The sequence below is a fragment of the Capra hircus genome, chromosome 3, assembly GCF_001704415.2.
Source record: "Capra hircus breed San Clemente chromosome 3, ASM170441v1, whole genome shotgun sequence".
Taxonomy (NCBI): Eukaryota; Metazoa; Chordata; class Mammalia; order Artiodactyla; family Bovidae; genus Capra; species Capra hircus.
This window is the reverse complement of record NC_030810.1, coordinates 71,458,292-71,481,299: the sequence shown is the minus strand read 5'-3', so window position 1 is coordinate 71,481,299 and position 23,008 is coordinate 71,458,292. Positions and strand designations below refer to the sequence as shown.

General features: G+C 37.8%; 1 protein-coding gene across 1 annotated transcript in view; it reads right to left on the bottom strand.

The window, feature by feature from the left end:
- The window catches only part of ABCD3 (ATP binding cassette subfamily D member 3), an 80,812-nt gene that overhangs the window by 40,689 nt on the left and 17,115 nt on the right, over positions 1–23,008 (bottom strand). The window contains exons 2-4 of the mRNA XM_018045789.1: positions 12,852–12,888; positions 5,629–5,727; positions 436–524 (exon numbers count right to left, since the gene is read on the bottom strand). Of these exons, the coding sequence (XP_017901278.1) occupies positions 436–524; positions 5,629–5,727; positions 12,852–12,888 (225 nt within the window). The remainder of the gene's footprint in view (positions 1–435; positions 525–5,628; positions 5,728–12,851; positions 12,889–23,008) is intronic.

Sequence of the window (23,008 nt, the reverse complement as noted above, 5' to 3'; positions counted from 1 at the left end):
TCTCATTAATATCAGACATCCAATTTGGTGACTTAAGTTCCCATTACAGAATTTAATATATAGCACATTCCTTTTTTTTTTTTCTTTTTGGCCACGTCACACAGCACATAGGATCTTGGTTCCAAACCAGGAATCAGATCAGTGGCCCTGCAGTGGAAGCACAGTCTTAACCACTGGACCACCAGGGTGTCCCATAATTTTCCATTCACTTGTCTCTGACCCTCTATAAACTGCCAGCTCTGCTAGGGTCTCTCCTGTTCACTAACAGGTACATCCTCATCTCTGCCTATGGCACAAGGGAGACAATCAATCAATATCTACTAAATAAATGAACAAAGATATAACTTGACTTAGGTTATTTACGCCTAATTAGAATCTATTTCTTGCTTAATATAATGGTTAATTTCATACAAAAGGGAGGAAGATGAAAAGTACCTTTCAATGAGTGTCCCATTTTGAATCATCCAAACATCACAGTATGTTCGAGACACCAGCATAACAGCAATAAGTATCAAGTAACCTGTCTAAAATAAACCAGGTATAGTAAATTAATTAAATGCATTTTAGAAAGTTAAAAGAAACATTACTTTGATAAAGATTTTTTGTTTCTAAAGTCACAGCTTTACTCTACCTTTACTGTAGTTGGCTGACATTTTACTGATAGGTAATTTTTAAAAATAATTTTGAAAGAAGTTTAAATATATATTACAAATGGAAAAGGCCTTGTAGACCAGCTAATCTAACTGTTTCATCCAGAATTAAAAAGTGCTTCCAGCTCAAGACGGTGGAGTAGAAGGACGTGCCCTCATCTCCTCACGCGAGAACACCAAAGTCACAAGCAGCTGTTGAACAACTATCGACAGGAGGACGCTAGAACCTACCAAGAAGAGACACCCCACATCCAAAGACAAAGAAGAAACTGTAGCAAGATGGTAGGAGGGGCACCACAATCAGGATAAAATCAAAGCCCATACCCGCCAAGTGGTGACCCACAAACTGGAGAAAAATAATACCAAAAGAAGTTCTCCCACTGTTGCAAAGGTTCTGAACCCCACGTCAGGCTTCCCAGCCTGCAGATCTGATAAAGGGACTAGGAATCCCCAGGGTATCAGACCTTGATGGCCAGTGGGATTTGATTACAAGACTTCCATAGGACTAGGGCAAACAGAGATTCCAGTCTTGGGAGGGCACAAACAAAACTTTGCACACACCAAGACTTATGTGCAGAGACCATCATGAGAAACGCTGGGCTGGATGCAGCACAAGCTGGAACCAAGATTGCCGGGAGAAATATCAATAACCTCAGATATGCAGATGACACCACCCTTATGGCAGAAAGCGAAGAACTACAGAGCCTCTTGATGAAAGTGAAAGGGGAGAGTGAAAACGTTGGCTTAAAGCTCAACATTCAGAAAACAAAGATCATGGCATCCGGTCCCATCATTTCATGGCAAATAGATGGGGAAACAGTGGAAACAGTCTCAGACTTTATTTTCTTGGGCTCCAAAATCACTGCGGATGGTTGACTGCAGCCATGAAATTAAAAGACGCTTACTCCTTGAAAGAAAAGTTATGACCAACCTAGACAGCATATTAAAAAGCAGAGACATTACTTTGCCAACAAAGGTCCCTCTAGTCAAGCCTATGGTTTTTCCAGCAGTCATGTATGGATGTGAGAGTTGGACTATAAAGAAAGCTGAGCACCGAAGAATTGATGCTTCTGAACTATGGTGTTGAAGAAGACTCTTGAGAGTCCCTTGGACTGGAAGGAGATCCAACCAGTTCATCCTAAAGGAAATCAATCCTGAATGGTCATTGGAAGGACTGATGCTGAATCTGAAACTCCAATACTTTGGCCACCTGATGTGAAGAGCTAGCTCATTTGAAAAGACCCTGATGCTAGGAAAGGTTGAAGGTGATAAAAGGGGACAACAGAGGATGAGATGGTTGGATGGCATCACCGACTCAACAGACAGCACTTTGAGTAAACTCCGGGAGTTGGTGATGGACAGGGAGGCCTGGTGTGCTGCAGTCCATGGGGTCGCAAAGAGTCAGACACGACTGAGCGACTGAACTGAACTGAACTGAAGACTCAGAGGAAAGGAGCAGCGATCCCACAGGAGATTGAAACACAAGTCCCTGCTAGTGCTAGGCGGGCTTCCTGCGGAGGCGTGGGTCAGAGGGGTCCCTACAGGGATGTGGGCACTAGGATGGGACGGTCCCTTCGGTGTAGACCCTCTTGAAGGCCACCATTAACCAGAATCACATTTAAAAGTGAATCCTAGGTAGGTCAACGGTTTGCCTTGTCAATGACAGAAACCAGCAGTATAACCTAGACTACCTAAATTACAATGTATTGTGATTGTCCTATGTTTTGAATATGCAACTCTAATAAAGAAAAATGACAACTACCAATATACAGTTATCAACAAATACTGAAGCCTAAAATTTTGCTTAAGTAGAATAAATTTGGTTCAGTTTGTTAGAAAAACCTTTAATAGGCAGTGCCCCTGCCCTAGCAGGGCTTTCAATTTAGTTATTAAGGCAAGATTTACACATAACAAGTAAGAAAATACACCAATATAAGAAAGTATATTTGCATCACTTCAGGTAATAAGTGACAAATTGGAAGGTGTGAAGTAACAGAAGAGGGTTATGACATTAGAAATACATCAGATAAACCAAGTAAACCAAAAAGAGAATGAGGATTATGAGTTTAAAAAAAAAAAGATTTAATGGAGAATAAAAAATAGATTTAAACCACATGAATTATCATATCCATCAGAGCTTAAAAAGCTACTGCAAACTTTAGGCTAGAACAAAATATTAAAAACTGTTGTTTAAAGAACATTACTTAAGCAATGCTGGGAGAGAGAGATTACCGAGGAGAGATGAGAGACTGAATCGCTGGTGAGGAGTCAACTGTCTTGTGTGCGGGACGAGAATCTACACTCCAGTCTCTAACTCCCACACACACCCACTCAAAGCTGACCTTAATCTTTCTAAATCGGAAGAATATATACAGCAACACAGAAGCTAACGTCAGAGAGGCGGGGTATGGCAGGGGAAATGTTTGCTGCATAAAGTGTTTGATTTTGAATTTACAGAATTGAGGGGCAAATGCATCTATGACTTCTGCAACTTTTGCAAACAAATCTCGTTTTCAAAAAAGGTGAAGATAACTAAAAATGTGAAGGACAAGGCAGGGAGTCAAAAACACAGAAGTAATAAATGAATCCATAAGAAAGAAAACAACGTCAAAAAAGAGTCTATGGGACTGAGTTTTGACAGCTGCTCCCCCAAAGTTTCCCAGAGTTGGCTGGCTAGATACCATCTTCCTACCTTGTCCCACCATCTCAAAGTTAGGTATTCAACTGACAACAGAAGAACCCATTGATTTTAATAAATGCTCTCTATAGATGACACTCTAACTATAATGCTAACTTTTAGTTCAGAACTTATATAGTCTCAATCCTAAATTAATCATTTGAGGAATAAAGGTAACATTAGACAAAGACAGTTTATATTTTCCTTTATTTTATGTACTTTGCTTAATTTATTCTTAAAATAACTACCAAGTTTATTTGGCTCACTTTAGCAAAATCTACTAAACTTTTGACTATTGACCATCCAAAATGCATTTTTGTGCAAAAGATGTCCGTCGAATCACCATAATTCCATTCCTGGGTTTGCAGAATATGTCAGAAACTAAAGATCACCCTGATTTAGGCAGTCCCTCACCTCATGATACAGATGAACTTCCATATATTCATATGCAGTATTTTTGTTTATTCCATAATCTCTATCTCTATGTCTACTGGAGTTTATTTCACTTTCTTGAACTGGGGTTAAGCTTGGATTTTTCTGTCTCTCAAAGATGATTCATAAAATGGCTCTGTGGCATGGATACACCTTGACAGAACTAGAAGGTTGGCCAAGTTAGGCTTGTCAAGCTACTTACTAACTCCCAGAGATCTATCCAAAGTATCACATTCATTTTATATTCAGCTGCTGCTGCTACTGCTAAGTCACTTCAGTCGTGTCCGACTCTGTGCGACCCCAGAGACGGCAGCAGTAGGTTGTGGAATGAGGAAACAATTAACTGTCCCCGGAAGATACATGGGGCGCCTTCACAAAGAAGATAATGAGCATTAAGCTGTTTTCAAAACATATTTTTTGTTGTGAGTGTTGTCATAAACATGGTTATCATTAAAAAATGAGAACACAGGGCCTGGCTATAAAACAGCAAAGAATCTTATAAGTAGATGATATTGAAAAGAAAAGCAAAGTCAGGTGGTGATTTACAAGGTAAAAGAAGCCAAATGGCCTTGTAAGTGTTTCAGAAAGAAAGACTAGTTCGAAAAAGAGGACCAGTTAAGAGATTATAATAATCCAAGTAATGGAGAACAGTATAAAAGGAAAGCAAGGGACTAATCAACAAGAAACTCAAGGATACTTAGGAAAAAAAAAAAAATTTAAAATATAAGGGATGAAGCAGATTTAGAAAGCGCGTATCCAACTTTCCTCCACGAAACAGATACTGTTGTTCAGTCGCTAAGTCGTGTCTATCTCTTTGCGACCCATGGATTGCAGCATACCAACTTCCCTGTCCTTCATTATCTTCTGGAATTTGCTCAAATGCATGTCCACTGAGTTGGTGATACTATCTAAACACACATTATCTCTATCTAATTAGGAAAAAACAAATGTTATTAAATTACTTTTTAGAGTTTCTTACGGGTAGAGTCAACAAGACACAATGCTAAAGTGAGGGGAAGGAGAGCAAGCCCAGTGTACGGAGGAATGTGTCTTTCCTCTGAGAATTACAGTGCTTCAGTGTCTTACCCTTTTCTTGATGTCATTAGATTATAAGGCTAATGATGTTTAAAATGTGAAGAGTAGGAAACAATTATCTTTGAAGAAGACAAATTTGGCAGGAAAGATTTTAAAAGGAGAGATTCTTTGAAAGGAGGCTAATTGAAAAACACTGTAGTATCTAGGTAAGAATATTCAGAAAGAAAAATTAGCAGATACCAGTGACTAAAAGGATGACAGGTATGTATGGGGAGGAGAAAGAGTCAAAGGTGATAATATTTCCAGTTGTACAAAAGGAGAACACTAAGGTAATTAAAGATGGAGAACACAGCATTATTTTATTTTTTAATCATTAAAAATAATAAATAGTGACAAAGATAATCTTGATAGAAGGGCAAAGGAAAGAATAATAAAACTTTATTCCAACAACCAGTTCACTTCCTAAAAATAAAGAATTCAGGTATCTTAAAAACATTAAATCAAATATGAAAGAGCAACCTTCAAACATACTTTGTATCAATGTTACTTATTAACATCTTAACGTAATAAGATCTTTCTAAATTTAATCTTGTCTTCAATATAATAAAGCAACACCATTTAGGACAGCTGTATCGCAGTACTCCAGTTTTTCACATAAAATATAATAAAATATTTCACAAGCAATAGCAAATCATCTAAAAACTGGCACTGAACAACAGTGATATTTGACTTGTAGCAGAACAAAGCCTTTATAATTCTGTCGTTTTGACCTCATATAACCATTAAAGGTGAACAGTGAACAGTTTCATAAAGCAATAATTTCATAAGACTTACCTCTTTACAAAATGTTTTAGGTACCATGATTTTCAGAATTCGCATGAGCCTTGAAAAAAACACCCTGTCCACCACAGCTCGCTCTTTTTTCCCTTCTTTCTACATTAAAAAAAAAAGAAAGAAAGCTTTTTAAATAGCTATAACAAATAAGATTTTAAAACCATGTCCCATCTAAGTCAATATAAACAACTATCAAGATGGATACAGTATTTGAAGAACACAGTCCTATACTGTTCTTCATATTCAAACATGCTTTCAAGAAAATAAGACTTTACCAAAAACTGAAAAAGGAGGTGATAAGTTCTGAAACTGCAGAAAATATATGGAAAAAGAACACTGCAAACAGAAGGAACAGTAAGTGTCAAATGCCAAGGTGAAAGCCCATTCACCAACAAAACGGTCAATCTGGCCGGAGCTGTGAGCAAGAGACAGCAGCAGAAGATGAGGCCAGAGGACAACTAAGCAATGGTCAAGTACTTACTGTCTGTTCATTATCAACTTCCTGATCAACAACAGAATTTTTTAAAAATCTTGAACAGGAAGTTTCCTTCTATCAATTACAGGAAATGTTCGGATTCCTAGATTTATCATTTAGCATTTCTAATGTGCACTCTCTTCCTTAAGAATTCAAAGACAGACAAGGTTCCCTCCCTCACTCATTCAGTTCACATTCTAGCAGGGGAAACACAAATTAAAAAGAAACCAATAACCAAGTTATTACAGATAGACCAGGCAGGGTCAAGAGGAAAAGAATGACTTCAGAAAAGTATGAGAAGAAAGATCTCTTCGGGTGAGGGTAGTAAGGCTCGGGGAACACCAGGCACAAAACCCCGTTCAGGAATAAAACTGGTGTGCACACTGAAGCTCAAGATGACCGAGCAGAGGAGACAGGAGGGAGAAGGGGCGGGCAGGGCCCCGAAGAACAGAGCCCTGAAGCCACAGACAGGATTCAGAGTTCACTGTCAGTGCAGAGGGAAACCGCTGAGGACAATTAAGAGCCGGAAGGCGCCCTACTAGCAGTGTTAGTCACTCAGCCGTGTCCGACTCTCTGCGACCCCAGGGACTATAGTCTGCCAGGCTCCTCTGTCCGTGGGATTCTCCAGGCAAGAATACTGGAGTGGATTGCCATTCCCTTCTCCAGAGGATCCTCCCAAACTAGGGATCGAACCCAGGTCTCCTGCATTGCAAGCAGATTCTTAACCATCTGGGCAACAGAGACTACTCTCAGACATTTCTTCATTGCCGCTAGTCCATGAAAACCTAGATACAAACCACTTGCAAGGATAAGAAAAAAGTGATATAGTGGACGTTATTTACCTTATTATTTCTGGGCTGTCTGCAAGAACGGGCAGAAGAAACTTTTCAGAACAGGCAAGACTCTCCAGAAGGACCTCATCCTCAATTTAGCTCCTTTCCCCAACTCCCATAATCGCTGCTCACTTATTTACTAACTACTATGCTCTTGATACTACGCCCGTGATAAACAAATACCCATGGTATAGTAAATTCTATTAGACAAACTTTGTTGTAAATGTGCTTTAATTAAATTAATATCTTATTAAACCTTGTAAGTAGTCTGTAAACTGAATTAGAATAATAAGCTACCATCCACATGTTAGACACTGTACTAAGTGTTTTATATATGTAATCCTAATAAACAGTCACTGCATAGATTACAGAATTGTAGTCTAAAACAGGAAGGCACTGAATGTGCGGAGTTAGGTCAGAAAGACTAAGACAGAAATAACTGGATAAGAATCAACTTATCATGTACCTTTGATTCCTGCTGGAACAAAGTTCAGGTCTTTCAAAACTTATAAAGGTTATAAACCTCATCCTACTGAGTCACAGGCAAAAGTCTACTCTATTCACATGTATATGCATTCATTCATTCACTATTTACTTGGTCCCAGGTGTTGTTCTAAATCATAGGGATACACTAGTGAACAAAACTTAAAACGCCCTATTCACAGTCAATTCACTCTAGCTAGTCTATTCTCCTCAAGCCAAACTGTACAACTTCAACCTAAATCTCTCCTTTCACTGCCCCCCACCCAAACTAAGTATAGGAAGAATAAAGAGAAAGCAATATAACATCAACTACCTTATAAAGAAAAAGTTAAACTGCCTCCTGACCTCACTTCATCCCACCTGTAATCAATACCTTCTCCATTTCTAGCTTGAGCCTTAGCATAATTTTAAGATAAAATGACCACCTCTGATTTAAACAAAGAACCACTATTTCTAGCTGCTCTAAAGAAAGGATCCAGGGCGGAGAAGGCAATGGCACCCCACTCCAGTACTCTTGCCTGGAAAATCCCATGGACGGAGGAGCCTGGTGGGCTGCAGTCCATGGGGTCGCTAAGAGTCAGACACGACTGAGCGACTTCACTTTGACTTTTCACTTTCATGCATTGGAGAAGGAAATGGCAACCCACTCCAGTGTTCTTGCCTGGAGAATCCCAGGGAGAGGGGAGCCTGGTGGGCTGTCGTCTATGCGGTCACACAGAGTCGGACACGACTGAAGCGACTTAGCAGCAGCAGCAGCAGGGCAAACCATGAGGAAGGTTTAAACGCATGTAAGAATTAAAGATTTTAAAATTAAAAAAAAATAAAAAATTAAAAAAAAAAAAAAAAGAAAGTAACAATGAAGCACCTGGTATATAATTAGCACTTTACCTGGTATATAACTTCCCCTCCTCTTTTCCTCCTGTTCCTATTGTCACTGCTCCTGTTTCTTATGCTGTCTGAAAGCTGACTTTATTATTTTTGTTAAATTTGCATCCATGAAGGGAACTATATACTTCCTAAAATGAGGAAACACCAGACACCTGGACTGGAGGGCTGACTCAGAAAGGCTAAAGAAGTATCAAGGTGCTCTACCATTCCTGACACATCATAAAATTCATGCCTGACACCAATCTAAACACAAATAACTACAGAGACAGCACATCTCATAAACACTACAAGTGTCTTCTAAGAATTTATTTTAAATTCACAGTTGACTTCCCCCACCTATAAACTTCCCAGTGATTTTTTAAAATATTAAAAACACTTTGATGATATAAATCTGACATGCAAATCATAGGGGAAAAAAAACATTAGATAGAGACCATTTAAGAAGCTAAAGTAAGCATTCAGAAAAAAAAAATATATATATATATATATATGTCCCTAACATTCAGGAGGCAACAATGCCAAAGGGCAATGAGATTCTACTGATGTGTCAGCCAGCTTAGAAAGGTGACATGAACTAGAGTTGACCAAAAAAGACAGATGCTTGAAACAGCAAATAAAAGGTCATCGGGTGCTGACAAAGTGTAAGCACTTCTGTATATTGTTAGAGAAACTGTAAATCAACATAACTATTATGTTGTATACATCAAAATGTACAAAGCATACTCACTGTTACAGGTAAAACAATCCAGCAAATTTACTTTCAGAAACTTATCCTAGAGGTATTCCTGCACATGTGCTTAAATACATAAATGAAAAAACTCATATACTGTTTTATAATATTATAAAATTAACCTAAATGTGCATCAATTATGAGATACTATATAAATCATGGCAAATTTATGCAGTGAAGATTCTACACAATTGCAGAAAAGGAAGCAGCTCATATTTATACAAGAGAATACTACAGAGTGGTTAAATTAACTAGGTCTATAGCTATCAACCTATAGCTATAGGTGGATCTTAAAAAAAAAATGCTGAAATAAAGTAGAACAATAAATACAATGATTTGATTTATAAAATTTTCCAATAAGCAAAATAATTCTATGCATAGTGTTTATGGAGCTATCCACATACTTCAAAAGGATAAAAATACGCATGGGAATGCTAAATGCTAAACCCAGCACAATCTTTACATATTTTGAATTTTATATCCTGTGTATTACATCAAAATTAAAAGAATTAACATTTTAAAGTCAAGTCAACACTCTTTTTATACTCTTCTCTAAAATTTTTCCTCCTTAAATCTCATGTCTTATGAAAATTATCTCACCTCAACCCATCCTGCTGCTGCTGCTGCTAAGTCACTTCAGTCGTGTCCGACTCTGTGCGACCCCATAGACAGCAGCCCAGCAGGCTCCCCCGTTCCTGGGATTCTCCAGGGAAGAATATTGGAGTGGGTTGCCATTACCTTCTCCAATGCATGAAAGTGAAAAGTGAAAGTGAAGTCACTCAGTCGTGTCCAACCCTCAGCGACCCCATGGACCGCAGCCTACCAACCCATCCTACCAAAGACTAAAAATTTCAATGAAAAAAAAATTCTAATTGCGTCCCCTCATAAGAGACACATTCACTGTAGAAAAACTAGAAAATTCTGACAAGCAAAGAGAGAGCCTATACCTACCATTTAGAGATGTCAACTATTAACATTTGGCACGTATCTTACCATTATGTCTGTGTGTGCACTTCTTATAAATTTTACAAATGTGGTACCAATGTGTACACTGTCTTAAACCTTTTTCTGCCAACCATTTGTTCAAAAACTAAATTTATCTTGCTTATATTATATGAGTAGCAAACAAGTAGATGTTTTTGGAATATACAAAAAATAGAATTTTAAAATGTGTGAATACTGATGTACTAATTAGTTTCAGTCATGTCCTAAAACTTGCAGGTATGGTGGTATACAGATAGTGATATAACTAAGATAACTGAGCTTTGAAGACTCAGGTATAACTTACATACGAGAGATTATGAAGATGGAAATAACAAGATAAGCATAAAATGTCCCATTTTTTAGACTATGGAAACTAAAGAGTAGCAATTTGATGTCAATATCCAGGATATTCAGAGAATAGACATTAAAATGAGGGCTCAGGAAGACCTACGAGACTCTAATCACAAAGAGCCGGCAGAAGTTTACTAGGAATGAGGCATATCTAACCCTTCTAATTTTGTTCTTGTCAAGAATATCATACTAGTGTATTAGCTGACATAAGGTCACATAAGCTCCATGATGGTAGGAACTTTTGTAACTGCTATACACACAAAACCAGAACAATGCCAGGCATACATGAGGCGCTCAAACAATACATGGTGACAGACTGACTTAATAAATGAATTAATAAATTAATCACGGAATTTGATATTTCTTATAAAACTATCGTGGCCTTAGTGGAGAAATAAAGACCAGATTTTATGACAGTTGGATATAGTCACAGCTAAATAAACCATCACCGAAAAAACAAAAGATTAAGAGACGCCACAGAGTCTTGTCCTAACCTAGACAATACTATCAGCAATTGTGAGAAAGAGGAGACAAATTAAATTTGTACATAATACCTTCCACCTAACACATTAGGTGTTAGAATTATATTCAAAATCACACTAGGAGTTCCCTGGTGGCCTCGTGGTTAGGATTCTGGGCTTTCATTGCCATGGCCCTGGTTTATATCCTGGTCAGGGAACTGAGATCCTGAAGGCCGTGTAGTGTGGCCAAAAAGAAAAAAAATTACAGTACTAGAATACGTATATTATAGAATAGACTAGTAGTATAGACCCTACCCGCTCCAGTAGTCTTGCCTGGAAAATCCCATGGATGGAGGAGCCTGGTGGGCTGCAGTCCATGGGGTCGCTAAGAGTCGGACATGACTGAGCGACTTCACTTTCACTTTTCACTTTCATGCATTAGAGAAGGAAATGGCAACCCACCCCAGTGTTCTTGCCTGGAGAATCTCAGGGATGGGGTTGCACAGAGTCGGACACGACTGAAGCAACTTAGCAGCGGTAGCAGCGGCATAGACCCTACAGGTTGACTTAATGTTTATCTAAAACCAACAACCGGAGTTCCCATATGACCTAGAAATTTTACTCCTAGGTATATACCCAAGAGAAATGAAAACATATGTCCACATGTCCATATGAAAACCTGTACACGAATGCATGAAAGTTCATAGCAGCATAATTCAAAATGATCAAAAAGGAGGAAACCACTTAAATTTCCCACAACTAATGGTTAAGCAAATGTGGTATATCTAAACAATGAAGTGAAGTGAAGTCGTTCAGTCGTGTCCAACTCTCTGTGACCCCATGGACTATAGCCTGCCATGCTCCTCTGTCCATGGGATTTTCCAGGGAAGAATACTGGAATGGGTTGCCATTTCCTTCTCCAGAGGATTACAATTCAGCAATTAAAAAAAAAAAAAAATGAAGTACTGATGCATTCAACAACACATAAGAACCCTAAAAACATCATGTTAAATAAAAGAAGCCAGTCACAAAATGCCAAATATTACCACATGATTCTATTTATATGAAATGTCCAAAATAGGCAAATCAGCAGAGACAAGGGACAGGAGGAGAGGAATGATTACTAATGGGCACAGAACTTCTTCATGAGGAATTGGAAGTTTTTTAAATTAGATAGTGGTGATGGCTGTAAAGCTCTGTAAACATACTAAAACCACTAAATTGTATACTTAAATGGATGGATTTTATGGTACATGAATTACATCTCAATAAAACTGTCACCTAAAAAAAGAAATAACTGATGAATACAGGTGTCTGTTAAAAGAGCTGTTCATCAGAAAGATACCTCAAGCTTACAATTTACCACAAACTCCACTTAATGTAAACAGAAGTAATGGCTAAAAAAGTACAAGCAACTTCAGGCTGAATTTTAGCAATATTGTATTCATATCAAGAGATGTAATAGTGCAGATGCATTCATGCTAGTCAGACCATTTCTGAACAACTACATTTTATCCTAAACATAGTGTCCGGAGGAACTAACTCGTACAGATCCAGAGGAGCGTATACATAATTGAAGAACAATCAGAAACCACGTTACCTGAGAAACTCTTGAAGGAATGATAACTGCTTAGCATGGGGGGGAAAAAAAGATTCAGAAAATACAACTACGTTCAAACAACATCAGAGTCTGTTAGAGAAAGCAGAGTAAACTTGTTCTGTGTCTCTACAGGAGACAAAATAGAATCTTAGAGAAAGAAGATTAATTGCACCAAAGTTACAGCTATCTCCTAGGTAGTACTTTCCACCAAATGAACAGATTCAAGTAAATACTAGAAGTCACCTATCAAGGCTTTCTATCTTAGGAATAATCTCTATAATATGTAGTGGGTTTGGGATGATACTTAAGTTCCCTTCCAATCCTAAGATTCCCTGACTTTATCCTGGCTCAAAAATACATAATGAAACAAATGAAGTAAATGCATGAAATCCCAAAGAGTAAATGATATAAATTTTACCTCATTGTTCTGTAATGGTGGTTTTCCATTTTTCTTACTGCAGAGAAAAAGAAAAAAGAGCAAGAGAGCTTTATTTGCAAATTGTTTCCATCATAAAAGAATTATTTTAAGAAATAAAAAGAATATACCAAATTCTCCAAATGAGTTTTTTCTTTTACATGTCATACTGAGACAGAAAATATTAAATACAATAGTCCAACTGCCTCTTACTAAGTATAATTCACAGAAAATGCTCAATAAATGTTAACTACCACTATCATGTGTCAGGCATTACATTGTAATTTTTTCATACACACACAAATATACTTATTCTATGATTTCTCCCATGAAGATATGGAATCTATCTTTCCATCCTTGAATCAAGGCTTGGCCATGACATTAGCAAACTGATACAAACAAGGGGCTGAAAACATTCATGTACTAGGCTCACTCTCTTGCTGGTGGGAATCCTTTCCCAGCCATGTGAGCGATCCCAGTCAGTAGCCTAAAGGATGGGAGACTATGTGTCATTTCCATGTTACAAATGAAAGAGTCAGTAGCACGACCAAGGTTCAAGCAACTCAAAGTAGTTTATCTACCACTTGAACCCAGATCTGACTACTAACCCAGGCTTCCTCCCCTAAACAGTATAATAACCAAACTTGGCTTCTGTTTATATACACTACCACCTCACCCTATGCTCTAAATAATATTGATCACAGTTAAAATCTCTTGTTTAATGTACGTTTCCTCCCAGTAAATTAGTTCCATGAAATGAGGAGCTACTGCAGGTTGGTCTCTCCAAAGTAGAGTACAAAATGTCTATTAGAGATCAGCATCCGTGAAAGAAAGGCAAAGAAGGAAAGCTAGGCAGAACTCAAAACTGTGATACACACCAACAAAATTTCAGCCAACCAGGTGGGAAGCCCTGAAGCAAGAAAAGTTCATCCTAGTGCTCTGAGATGGGATGAAATGGTAGGGTTTTTTAAACCTCTTCCTAACTCAATAAGCAAATCTATCCCGCTCCAGCGAGATCATGACCTTGGAGAAGGTAGCCCTGCAGCTGAGGCAGACCATAAGATGTGTGCAGAAGGGGTTACCTGGTGATTCGCACTGCTCATAGCTGGACAATAAGCCCTTCTTTGAAGGGGAATCTGGATAGCACATCTCCTTTTCTACTGCAAGGGTCATATATTACCCAATCCTCTATGCTCAATACCTAGTTGAGCCCCAGCAATTTGCAGATTGAACATTTTCATTACAGGACACCATGTCACTGAGTAAGGCAAGAAAGACACACAACTACAGCGTGGTAAATGCTATCCTTTTTAAAGTGCTTAGGCATATTACTGTTTCTAATTTCAACTATACTACAGGACTGCTCATTTGTTTTTAAATTTTCATGAGACTACAAAACCATTTCAGAAGATGCCTTTTATATATATATATACATGTTCAAGTGTGCACAGTTAATTATGAGCCCCTTTTATAAGGCTTTCTAAATTCCTCTTTTTAAAGAATTCTTTAAAGTTTCCTCAGTTTTGAAGATACCAGCTATATGTGATTTAGTCACTAAGTCGTGTCCAACTCTTGTGACCTCATAGACTATAGCCTGCCAGGCTCCTCTGTCCATGGGATTCTCCAGGCAAGAATACTGGAGTGGGTTGCCATTTCCTTCTCCAAAGGATCTTCCTGACGCAGGAATCGAACCTGGGTCTCCTGCATTGCAGGCAGATTCTTTAGACTCAGCTACCAGGGAAGTCCTTACCAGCTATATAAATACATATAAATTGCTTAGAATATATGAGAGCAGTATATTAGAATCCTGTTTATTGGATTACATTTTTTTTTAACTTCATATGTCAAAAAGTTTTGTTTTTTTTTTTACTTCATATGTCTAAAGGGTGGAGAGAAGTTAATGTACTTCCAAAAACAAGATCTACTAGTAGGCAGATTCAAGTTTAACAAAAATTCAGTATTTTCCTTTTTTTGATTTTTATCCTATGAAACTAGAAAGGCTCTACAACAGACATGTCTTCTCCTCTTCTGTTTCTTTTGACTACCAAAAAAAACATCAACTTAGCAGCTAAATTAAATTCATTAAAATAAAGCATTCAACATGTTCAAAATATATTACCAGTATGAACACAAAATGGTGAAAGTGAAAGTCACTCAGTCATGTCCGACTCTTTGCGACCCCATGGATAATACAGTCCATGGAATTCTCCAGGGCAGAATACTGGAGTGGGTAGCCATTCCCTTCTTCAAGGGATCTTCCAAACCCAGGGATCAAACCCAGGTCTCCTGCATTGCGGGCGGATTCTTTACCAGCTGAGCCACCAGGTGAGGTACCTGTAATCTGATTTGGAGCAGTCACTAAATATCAGGTGTTTTGTTACATCTCAGGGTATAACCGACTGAAATTATTTCTAAATCTAATTTTGTGACTATGTGAATGATGACCTTAAACCAGTCTATTATATCAAAATAGATGTTATGTTCAGACAGGAGCTGCTCATCTATTTTCTTCTTGCTCAATAAATCAGCACACGGGATGGCAGTCCTGCATCAATCTTTTTCATTGCCTTCCCAATAGCTCAGCCTGGGCAGAGGGAAGGAAAAGAGGATCACGGTACCAGGATAAGAGGTATAAAGACAATTTGATTGCTAGAGTAAGAAACAGAGGCATACAGAGTAGATACATTATCAAATGCATGTGTTACTGAAAAGACAGGTAAATTATAAAGTAACATGGTCAAGAATCATTCAGACATCTACTAACTGCTTACTGCATGCTAAGGACTGTTCTAGATCAGCACTTCTCAAAACTTCCCATCTCAAGGTCCTCAAGAACTTTTATTTATTTGTGTTACATGAATACTTATCATACAGAATTTCAACCTCAGAAATTTTTTTTAAAATACTTATTTACTCATTTAAAGATAATAAACACATTACACATTAAGTAAAATTTTTATTTAAAAAAGCTGTATTTTCCTAAAAAAAAAAAAACAATTTAGTAAGAAAAGTGCCATTGTTTCATATTTTGATAAATCTCCTTAACGTCTGGCTTAACAGAGGACAAGTGGATTCTCATATCTGAGTCTGTATGCATTCTATCTACGGCAATACAGATCTGTTGTTGCTGTTTAGGTGATAAAGTCATGTCTGACTCCTTGCAACTCCATGGACTGTAGCCCACCAGGTTCCTCTGTCCATGGGATTTCCTGGGCAAGAATACTAGATAGCTGTAAAACAGGAGTATTCTAGTGAGTGTGGATATTCTTCTGTGATACTATAATGTGGCAATGCAGTCTGAAAATTGTATCAATAAACTTCTACTTTGATACAATAAAATTCACTAATCTACATTATATTCCACTTTCAATGGCTATTTTTACCCATTCTAGATTTTCTAAGATCATGTATTAGTCATTTGGACAATAATGCTTCACTGAGTTCAACTGCAGGCCTTCCAAATGCAATACATTTTATTATACAATATTTTTCAAAATTACACTTGTTAATGTTGCCGCCAATCTTACCAGAAAGGCCTTAAACACTGGGAAGCTATCAAGCTCATGGTAGCAAACAACTTTTTCAAATTCTGATTTTTCACTTGAAAGCTTAAATTATAACATTAGCAACAAATACTGCCAGTTGTTTTTCCTTGAAGGCAATACAAGAAAATGTCTGCAATATTCAAGGCTGAATAAACACAGTTATTCAGTCTTTCTTCCAAGTAAAAATGATGTCACACACACACACACCAAGTAGCTAGTTCAGTTCACAACTCAAATAACTGAACAGTGCTTAACGTCTGGCTTAACAGAGGACAACCTCTGTTAGGGTTGTACAGACAACCTCTGTACTTAGTACACTGCAAGAAGTACTTTTGCATATTTCTCCTTTTTCTCTGCCAAAGACATTACAAAAAAGAAAGACAACAGTAACCAACTATTTATAAAAAAGTTTATGAGGGTTTTATCCAAGAAATGCAAGATCAGGTTCAGTTCAGCTCAGTCGCTCAGTCGTGTCCAACTCTTTGCGACTCCATGAACCGCAGCATGCCAGGCCTCCCTGTCCATCACCAACTCCCAGAGTTCACCCAAATCCATGTCCATTGAGTCGGTGATGCCATCCAACCATCTCATCCTCTGTCGTCCCCTTCTCCTCCTGCCCTCAATCTTTCCCAGCATCAGGGTCTTTTCAAATGAGCTAGCTCTTCGCATCAGGTGGCCAAAGTATTGGAGTTTCAGCCTCAACATCAGTCCTTTCAATGAATATTCAGGACTGATTTCCTTTAGGATGGACTGGTTGGATCTCTTTGCAGTCCAAGGGACTCTCAAGAGTCTTCTCCCAACACCACAGTTCAAAAGCATCAACTCTTTGGCACTCAGCTTTCTTTAGAGTCCAACTCTCACATCCATACTTGACCACTGGAAAAACCATAGCCTTGACTAGACAGACCTTTGTTGACAAAGTAATGTCTCTGCTTTTCAATATGCTGTCTAGGTTGGTCATAACTTTCCAAGATCATGTTAACATTTGAAAAATCAATGCAATTCATCCTATTAACAGTTTAGAAAAGAATAAACATATGATCATATGTTCTGTATCAGATACAGAAAAGGCCTTATGACAATACCCAACACCTGCTCATCCTAAAAAACTCTCAGGCTAGAAATAAAAGAAACTTCCTCAATATAACAAAGGACATCAACAAACACCTACAACTATCACCGTACCAAATAACAAAAGACTTAATCTCTCTGTAAGATCTGGAATACGCCAAAGATGCCAACTCTCAGCACTTTTATTCAATATCATTACTGAAGTACACACTACAATAAGGCAAGGAGAAGAAACAAAAGGCACATAGAATGAAAATGGATTAGCAAAACTATCTTTATTGCAGACTTTATTAATATCTATATAGAAAACCCTAAAGAATCTACAAAAAAGCTAAGCAAGTTCAACTAGTTTCTAGGATATAACATCTATACATAAACATCAATTGCATTCTACATATGAGTGTAGAACAACTGGAAACTGAAATTTAAAACATACCATTTTCAAAAGCATCAAAATATTAAATATTTAGTATTAAAAAGAAAACAAAAAAAGATGCACAAGACTTGCATGCTGAAAAATACAACACCCTGCAAAGAAGACTAGAGAGATCTATCATGCTCAAGGACAAGAAGAGTCAATATTATTAAAATGTCAATTCTTCCCTAATTGATTTAGAAATTCAATGAAATCCCAATCAAAATCCTACCAGACTTTTTTGTAAAGAGTAACAAATTGAATCTAAACTCCATTTGTAAACGCAGAGGACTTAGAACAACCAATAAATTCTGACAAAGAACAAAGTCAGAGGAACTGCACCTGACTTCAAGGCTTATCATAAAGCTATGCTAATTAAGAGAGTTTGATATCGAGTATAAATAGAAGTCAAAGAAATAAAAAAGTCCAAAGTAGACCTACACATACATGGTGCAAAGGCAACTCATTAAGGAAAGGATAATCTTTTAACCAATGGTACTGGATCAACTGGGCTTCCCAGGTGGCCCTAGTGGTAAAGAACCCTACTGCCAATGCAGGAGACACTGGAGACTCAGGTTTGATCCCTGGGTTGGGAAGATGCCCTGGAGAAGAGAATGGCAACCCAATCCAGCATTCTTGCCTAGAGGATCCCACGGACAGAGGAGCCTGCCGAGCTACAGTTCATGGGGTTGCGAAGAGTCGACACAACTCAAGGTACTTAGCATGCACGCATGCACCAGATCAACTGGACAGACATATGCGGGGGAAAAAAAAAGGAATCTCAAACATCATTGCATACCACATACAAAAATTAACCTGAAGTGAAACAGAGACCTAAATGTAAGAGCTAAAACTACAAAGTTTCTAGAAGAGAACAGAAGATCTCAGTAATCTTGAGCTAAATAAGTAAAGTGAAGTTGCTCAGTCGTGTCCTACTCTTCGTGACCCTATGGACTGTAGCCTGCCAGGCTCCTCCATCCATGGGATTTTCCAGGCAAGAGTACTGGATGGGGTTGCCGTTTCCTTCTCCAGAGAGTTAAATAAAGATAAAGATTCGTTAAATAGAATAAACTGCACACGAAAAAAAAAAATCAATAAATTAGAATTCATCAAAATCCTAAATGTTTGTTTCTCAAAAGATACTGCTAAGAAAAGTAAAAGGCAAGCCACCAAGTGGGAGAAAATACATGCAAAATACACACCCAAGAAAAAAAAACTGTATTCAGAATAAATGACAGACTCTCACAATCAAGTAAGAAGGCAATTCATTTAAAGATTTAAACAGATATGTTGCCAAAGAAAATGTACAGATGAAAAATAAATAGGAAACATGCTCCGTATCATTGGTTCTAAGGGAAATTCAAATTAAAACCACAATGAGAAACCACTACATGCATCCACTAGAATGACTAAGATTAAAAAGACCGATCATATCAAGGGTTATCAATATGTGGAGCAACTGGAATTTTTTTATACTGCTGATGGGAGTATGAAAAGGAACACTCACTTTGGCAAAGTTTCGTAAAAAGTTAAGCATATACCTACCATATAACCCAGCCATTCCACTACTAAGTATTTGCTCAAGGAAAATGAAAGTGTATTTCCACACACAGACCTTACACAAATGTTCACAGTAGCTATATTTTTAATAGTCAAAACCTTGAAACATCCAAATGTTCAACAACAAGCAAGTGGATTTTAAAAATCAAAGTACTTCCATAAAATGTATTCAACAATTTAAAAAAAAATTGATGCATGAAATATGAATATATCTCGAAATCACGATGTCTAGCTACTGAAAGTAGCTAGACAAAAATGTACATAGTTAGATTCCACTTATATGCAATTCCAGAGCAGCCAAATCTCATCTACAGTTTTATACAGCAGGTCAGTGGTGCCTTTAGGCTGGTGGAGGGGAGAAGACTGACCACAGAGGGGGAAAGGGGGCCTTTGGAGTGATGGAGACGTTTGTTATCTTGATTGGAGTACTGGTTTCACTGATGTGAACAGCTTACATGTGAAAACTTACCAAGTTGTGTTTTAAATATAAGCAGTTTATTATGCATCAATAAAGCTTTAATAAAACTCTAAATGAAAAGATGACCCACTCGAGTACTCTTGCCTGGAAAATCCCATGGACAGAGGAGCCTGGTGGGCTGCAGTCCACAGGGTCACTGAGTCGGACACTACTGAGCGACTTCACTTTCACTTTTCACTTTGATGCATTGGAGAAGGAAATGGCAACCCACTCCAGTGTTCTTGTCTGGAGAATCCCAGGGACGGGGGAGCCTGGTGGGCTGCCGTCTATGTGGTCGCGCAGAGTCGGACACGACTGAAGCAACTCAGCAGCAGCAGCAAAGGAAAAAGATCAAAATTTAGGAGAGACATTTTCCTAAGAATACAATATAAAAGTAAATTTTGTTTGTTCTTTATTGGAAAGGTGAGGGAGAAGGAGAAGGAGTTAATTGTTCTTTAATACAGTCAACAAAATATGTAAAATTAATAAGCAGAAACTTCCCCAAAACAAACTATGAGACTACGAAAAAGAAACTGACAAAAATTGAAGAGAAGCTTTCAGACGATTTCTAGACTAAGCAGAAAAAGAACACAATTCTGAAAACTTTAATCAGAGTTTAGTTATCCAGAACAATAATTCTGACAGAATTTCTCACTTAAGTTTTTTTCCTAGACCAGTGTTTTCTAGACTTGGGGTAATGGATTAACCTCTCCTGAAGGAAAAGAAATTCTTACAGACTCCAGCATTGCCTTAAATTGGTTCTTCCTTAAATATGTATAAGCATAAAATTAAGTACAACTGACCCTTGACATGAGGTTTAGGGGCACTGATCCTCCATGAAGTTGAAGATTCACTTATAACTCTACAGTAGGCCCTCCATATCTGAGGTTCCAGATCCTTGGATTCAACCAAGGATTGTGTAGTACTGAAGTGAGTATTTAGTGAAAAAAATCCACACGTATGCAAACTCTCGCAGTTCAAAACCATGCTGTTCAACAGTCAGCTGAATATATTCTTTTCCTTTACAGCTCCTCTACATTCACAAAATAAAATGTATCACTTAAAAACAAGCAAAAACTTTAAAGCCACAATAAAAATGGAATCAATGTTTATTTAAAGTGATAGGTGAGATAGCACTGCTACAACTAATCACCAGTGCTGGGATAAAAAAGTAGAAGCAATTATTTATGTGTGACATATGCTAGTTAATAGCTGAGGGTTTTTAATAATATTCATTATTTTTCCTTTGTAAACAATGAACTGGTTTTAAATCACTGCTTTATTAATGCTGATGAGATAATCAATTTATTAGTATATCCCCAAACAAAATTCTAAAAATCAAAATACTCAGGAGAAAATATCATAAGCCTTATTTAAATAAATATTACAAATTGGTATTTATAGAGATAAACGGGGATTCGTGTAATATAACTGCTCACAAAAAGAGAATTCTGCATAAATAAAACATACACACACACATATATACATATATCCACCCACACAAGCATATACATACACACACCCACCACAGGTCACATGATCAGTCGGCTCTGCCATCACTTTTCTCCCTCCAAGCTTTCATAGAATATCTTATTCAGTGTGTACCATAACATCTCATGAAGCCTTCACTTGCCCTCAACACATCATCCACATGAAAGCCCTATGTTCTTTTATCAGTTTGTGACAATTACAGTAATACACTGCTCAGTTGCTCTATGTCTTTTTCATTATTTAAATCCAAAGCTTCATTATAATAAGAGTTCAGTTACTTAGAAATTCTATGAAGACAAGTTTCACCTGTAATCATCACTACAAAAGAAACGTTTAACAGCAAAAAAATTCAGTACAAATATAAAGACTTGATGGTTTCAAAATGTGGTGCTAGAGAAGATTTGTGAGAGTCCCTTGGACTGCAAAGAGATCAAACCAGTTAATCCTAAAGGAAATCAACCCTGAATACTCAATGGAAGGGCTGACACTGAAGCTCCAACAGTTGGGCCACCTGATGCAAAGAGCCAACTCATTGGAAAAACCCTGATGCTGAACTTCCTGAGGGCAGGAGGAGAAGGAGCCAACAGACGATGAGGTGGTTAGATAACATCACTGACTCAATGGACATGAATTTGAGCAAAGTCCAGGAGAGAGTGAGGACACGGGAGTCTAATGTGCTACAGGGCATGGGCTGGCAAAGAGTCAGACACAACTTAGCGACTGAACAACATGAATGTAAAAGTTGAAAATTATTTTCTTAGTTTTACATTACGATATGTCAACCTAATACAGGTTCTAATGCAGCAGGTCTGTTTACTGTTTACATGTGGTCTCTTTGGAGACAATTAAACAGCCATTCAAACACAAACAGAGACACAAAAATCTGCAATAGTAGTGATTCAGATTACCCAGAAGGTGTATATATTCTTTTATTTATAACATCACTAAAATGAAAACACAAAGTTAAAAAATTATCAGAATCATTCGGCCCATTAGAGCCTAGAGATACCGCTCTAGAACACCTCAGTCAAAACCATGATATCAGCTATCACCTGTACTCCAAAGACTCCCCAAACCTCTAGTTCCCTCATCTTTCCTGAGCTCCCTACTTGAATATTCATTCCTTAAAATAAGGTAATTGTACTTGCATCTACTGAAACTACTTTAAACTTTCCATGTACTTTTATGTCTGAACTTACTGTTCCACCCCAAATCTACTCTTCCATTTTCTCATACTGAAATGGATCCTAACTCAGTGAATGTACCTTTTTCTACCCAGCCCCAGCCACAAACTTGAGAATTATTCTCAGATAACCTCCCTTTCGCATACTCTTTTTATCCAATCTCTCTCCATGCTCTCCTCTTCCTCTATTGCCCCGACTTCAATCAGGCTATCAAAATTTCTCATGTACTAACAATTTTCCCACCTGCTTTCTAAGAAGGATTTTTCTTGTCATTTCTATTCTCTCCCACTTCACTTCCATAGCCATATCAAACATTCAGTGTACTTAAGATGGGGGAAGGTGGGGGGTGGGGGAAGCACACATGCACACACACAACCAAGGTCAATCAGGGACCAGAAATACTGACGAGCTGAACAAAGGTGGTGGCTAAGAAAATG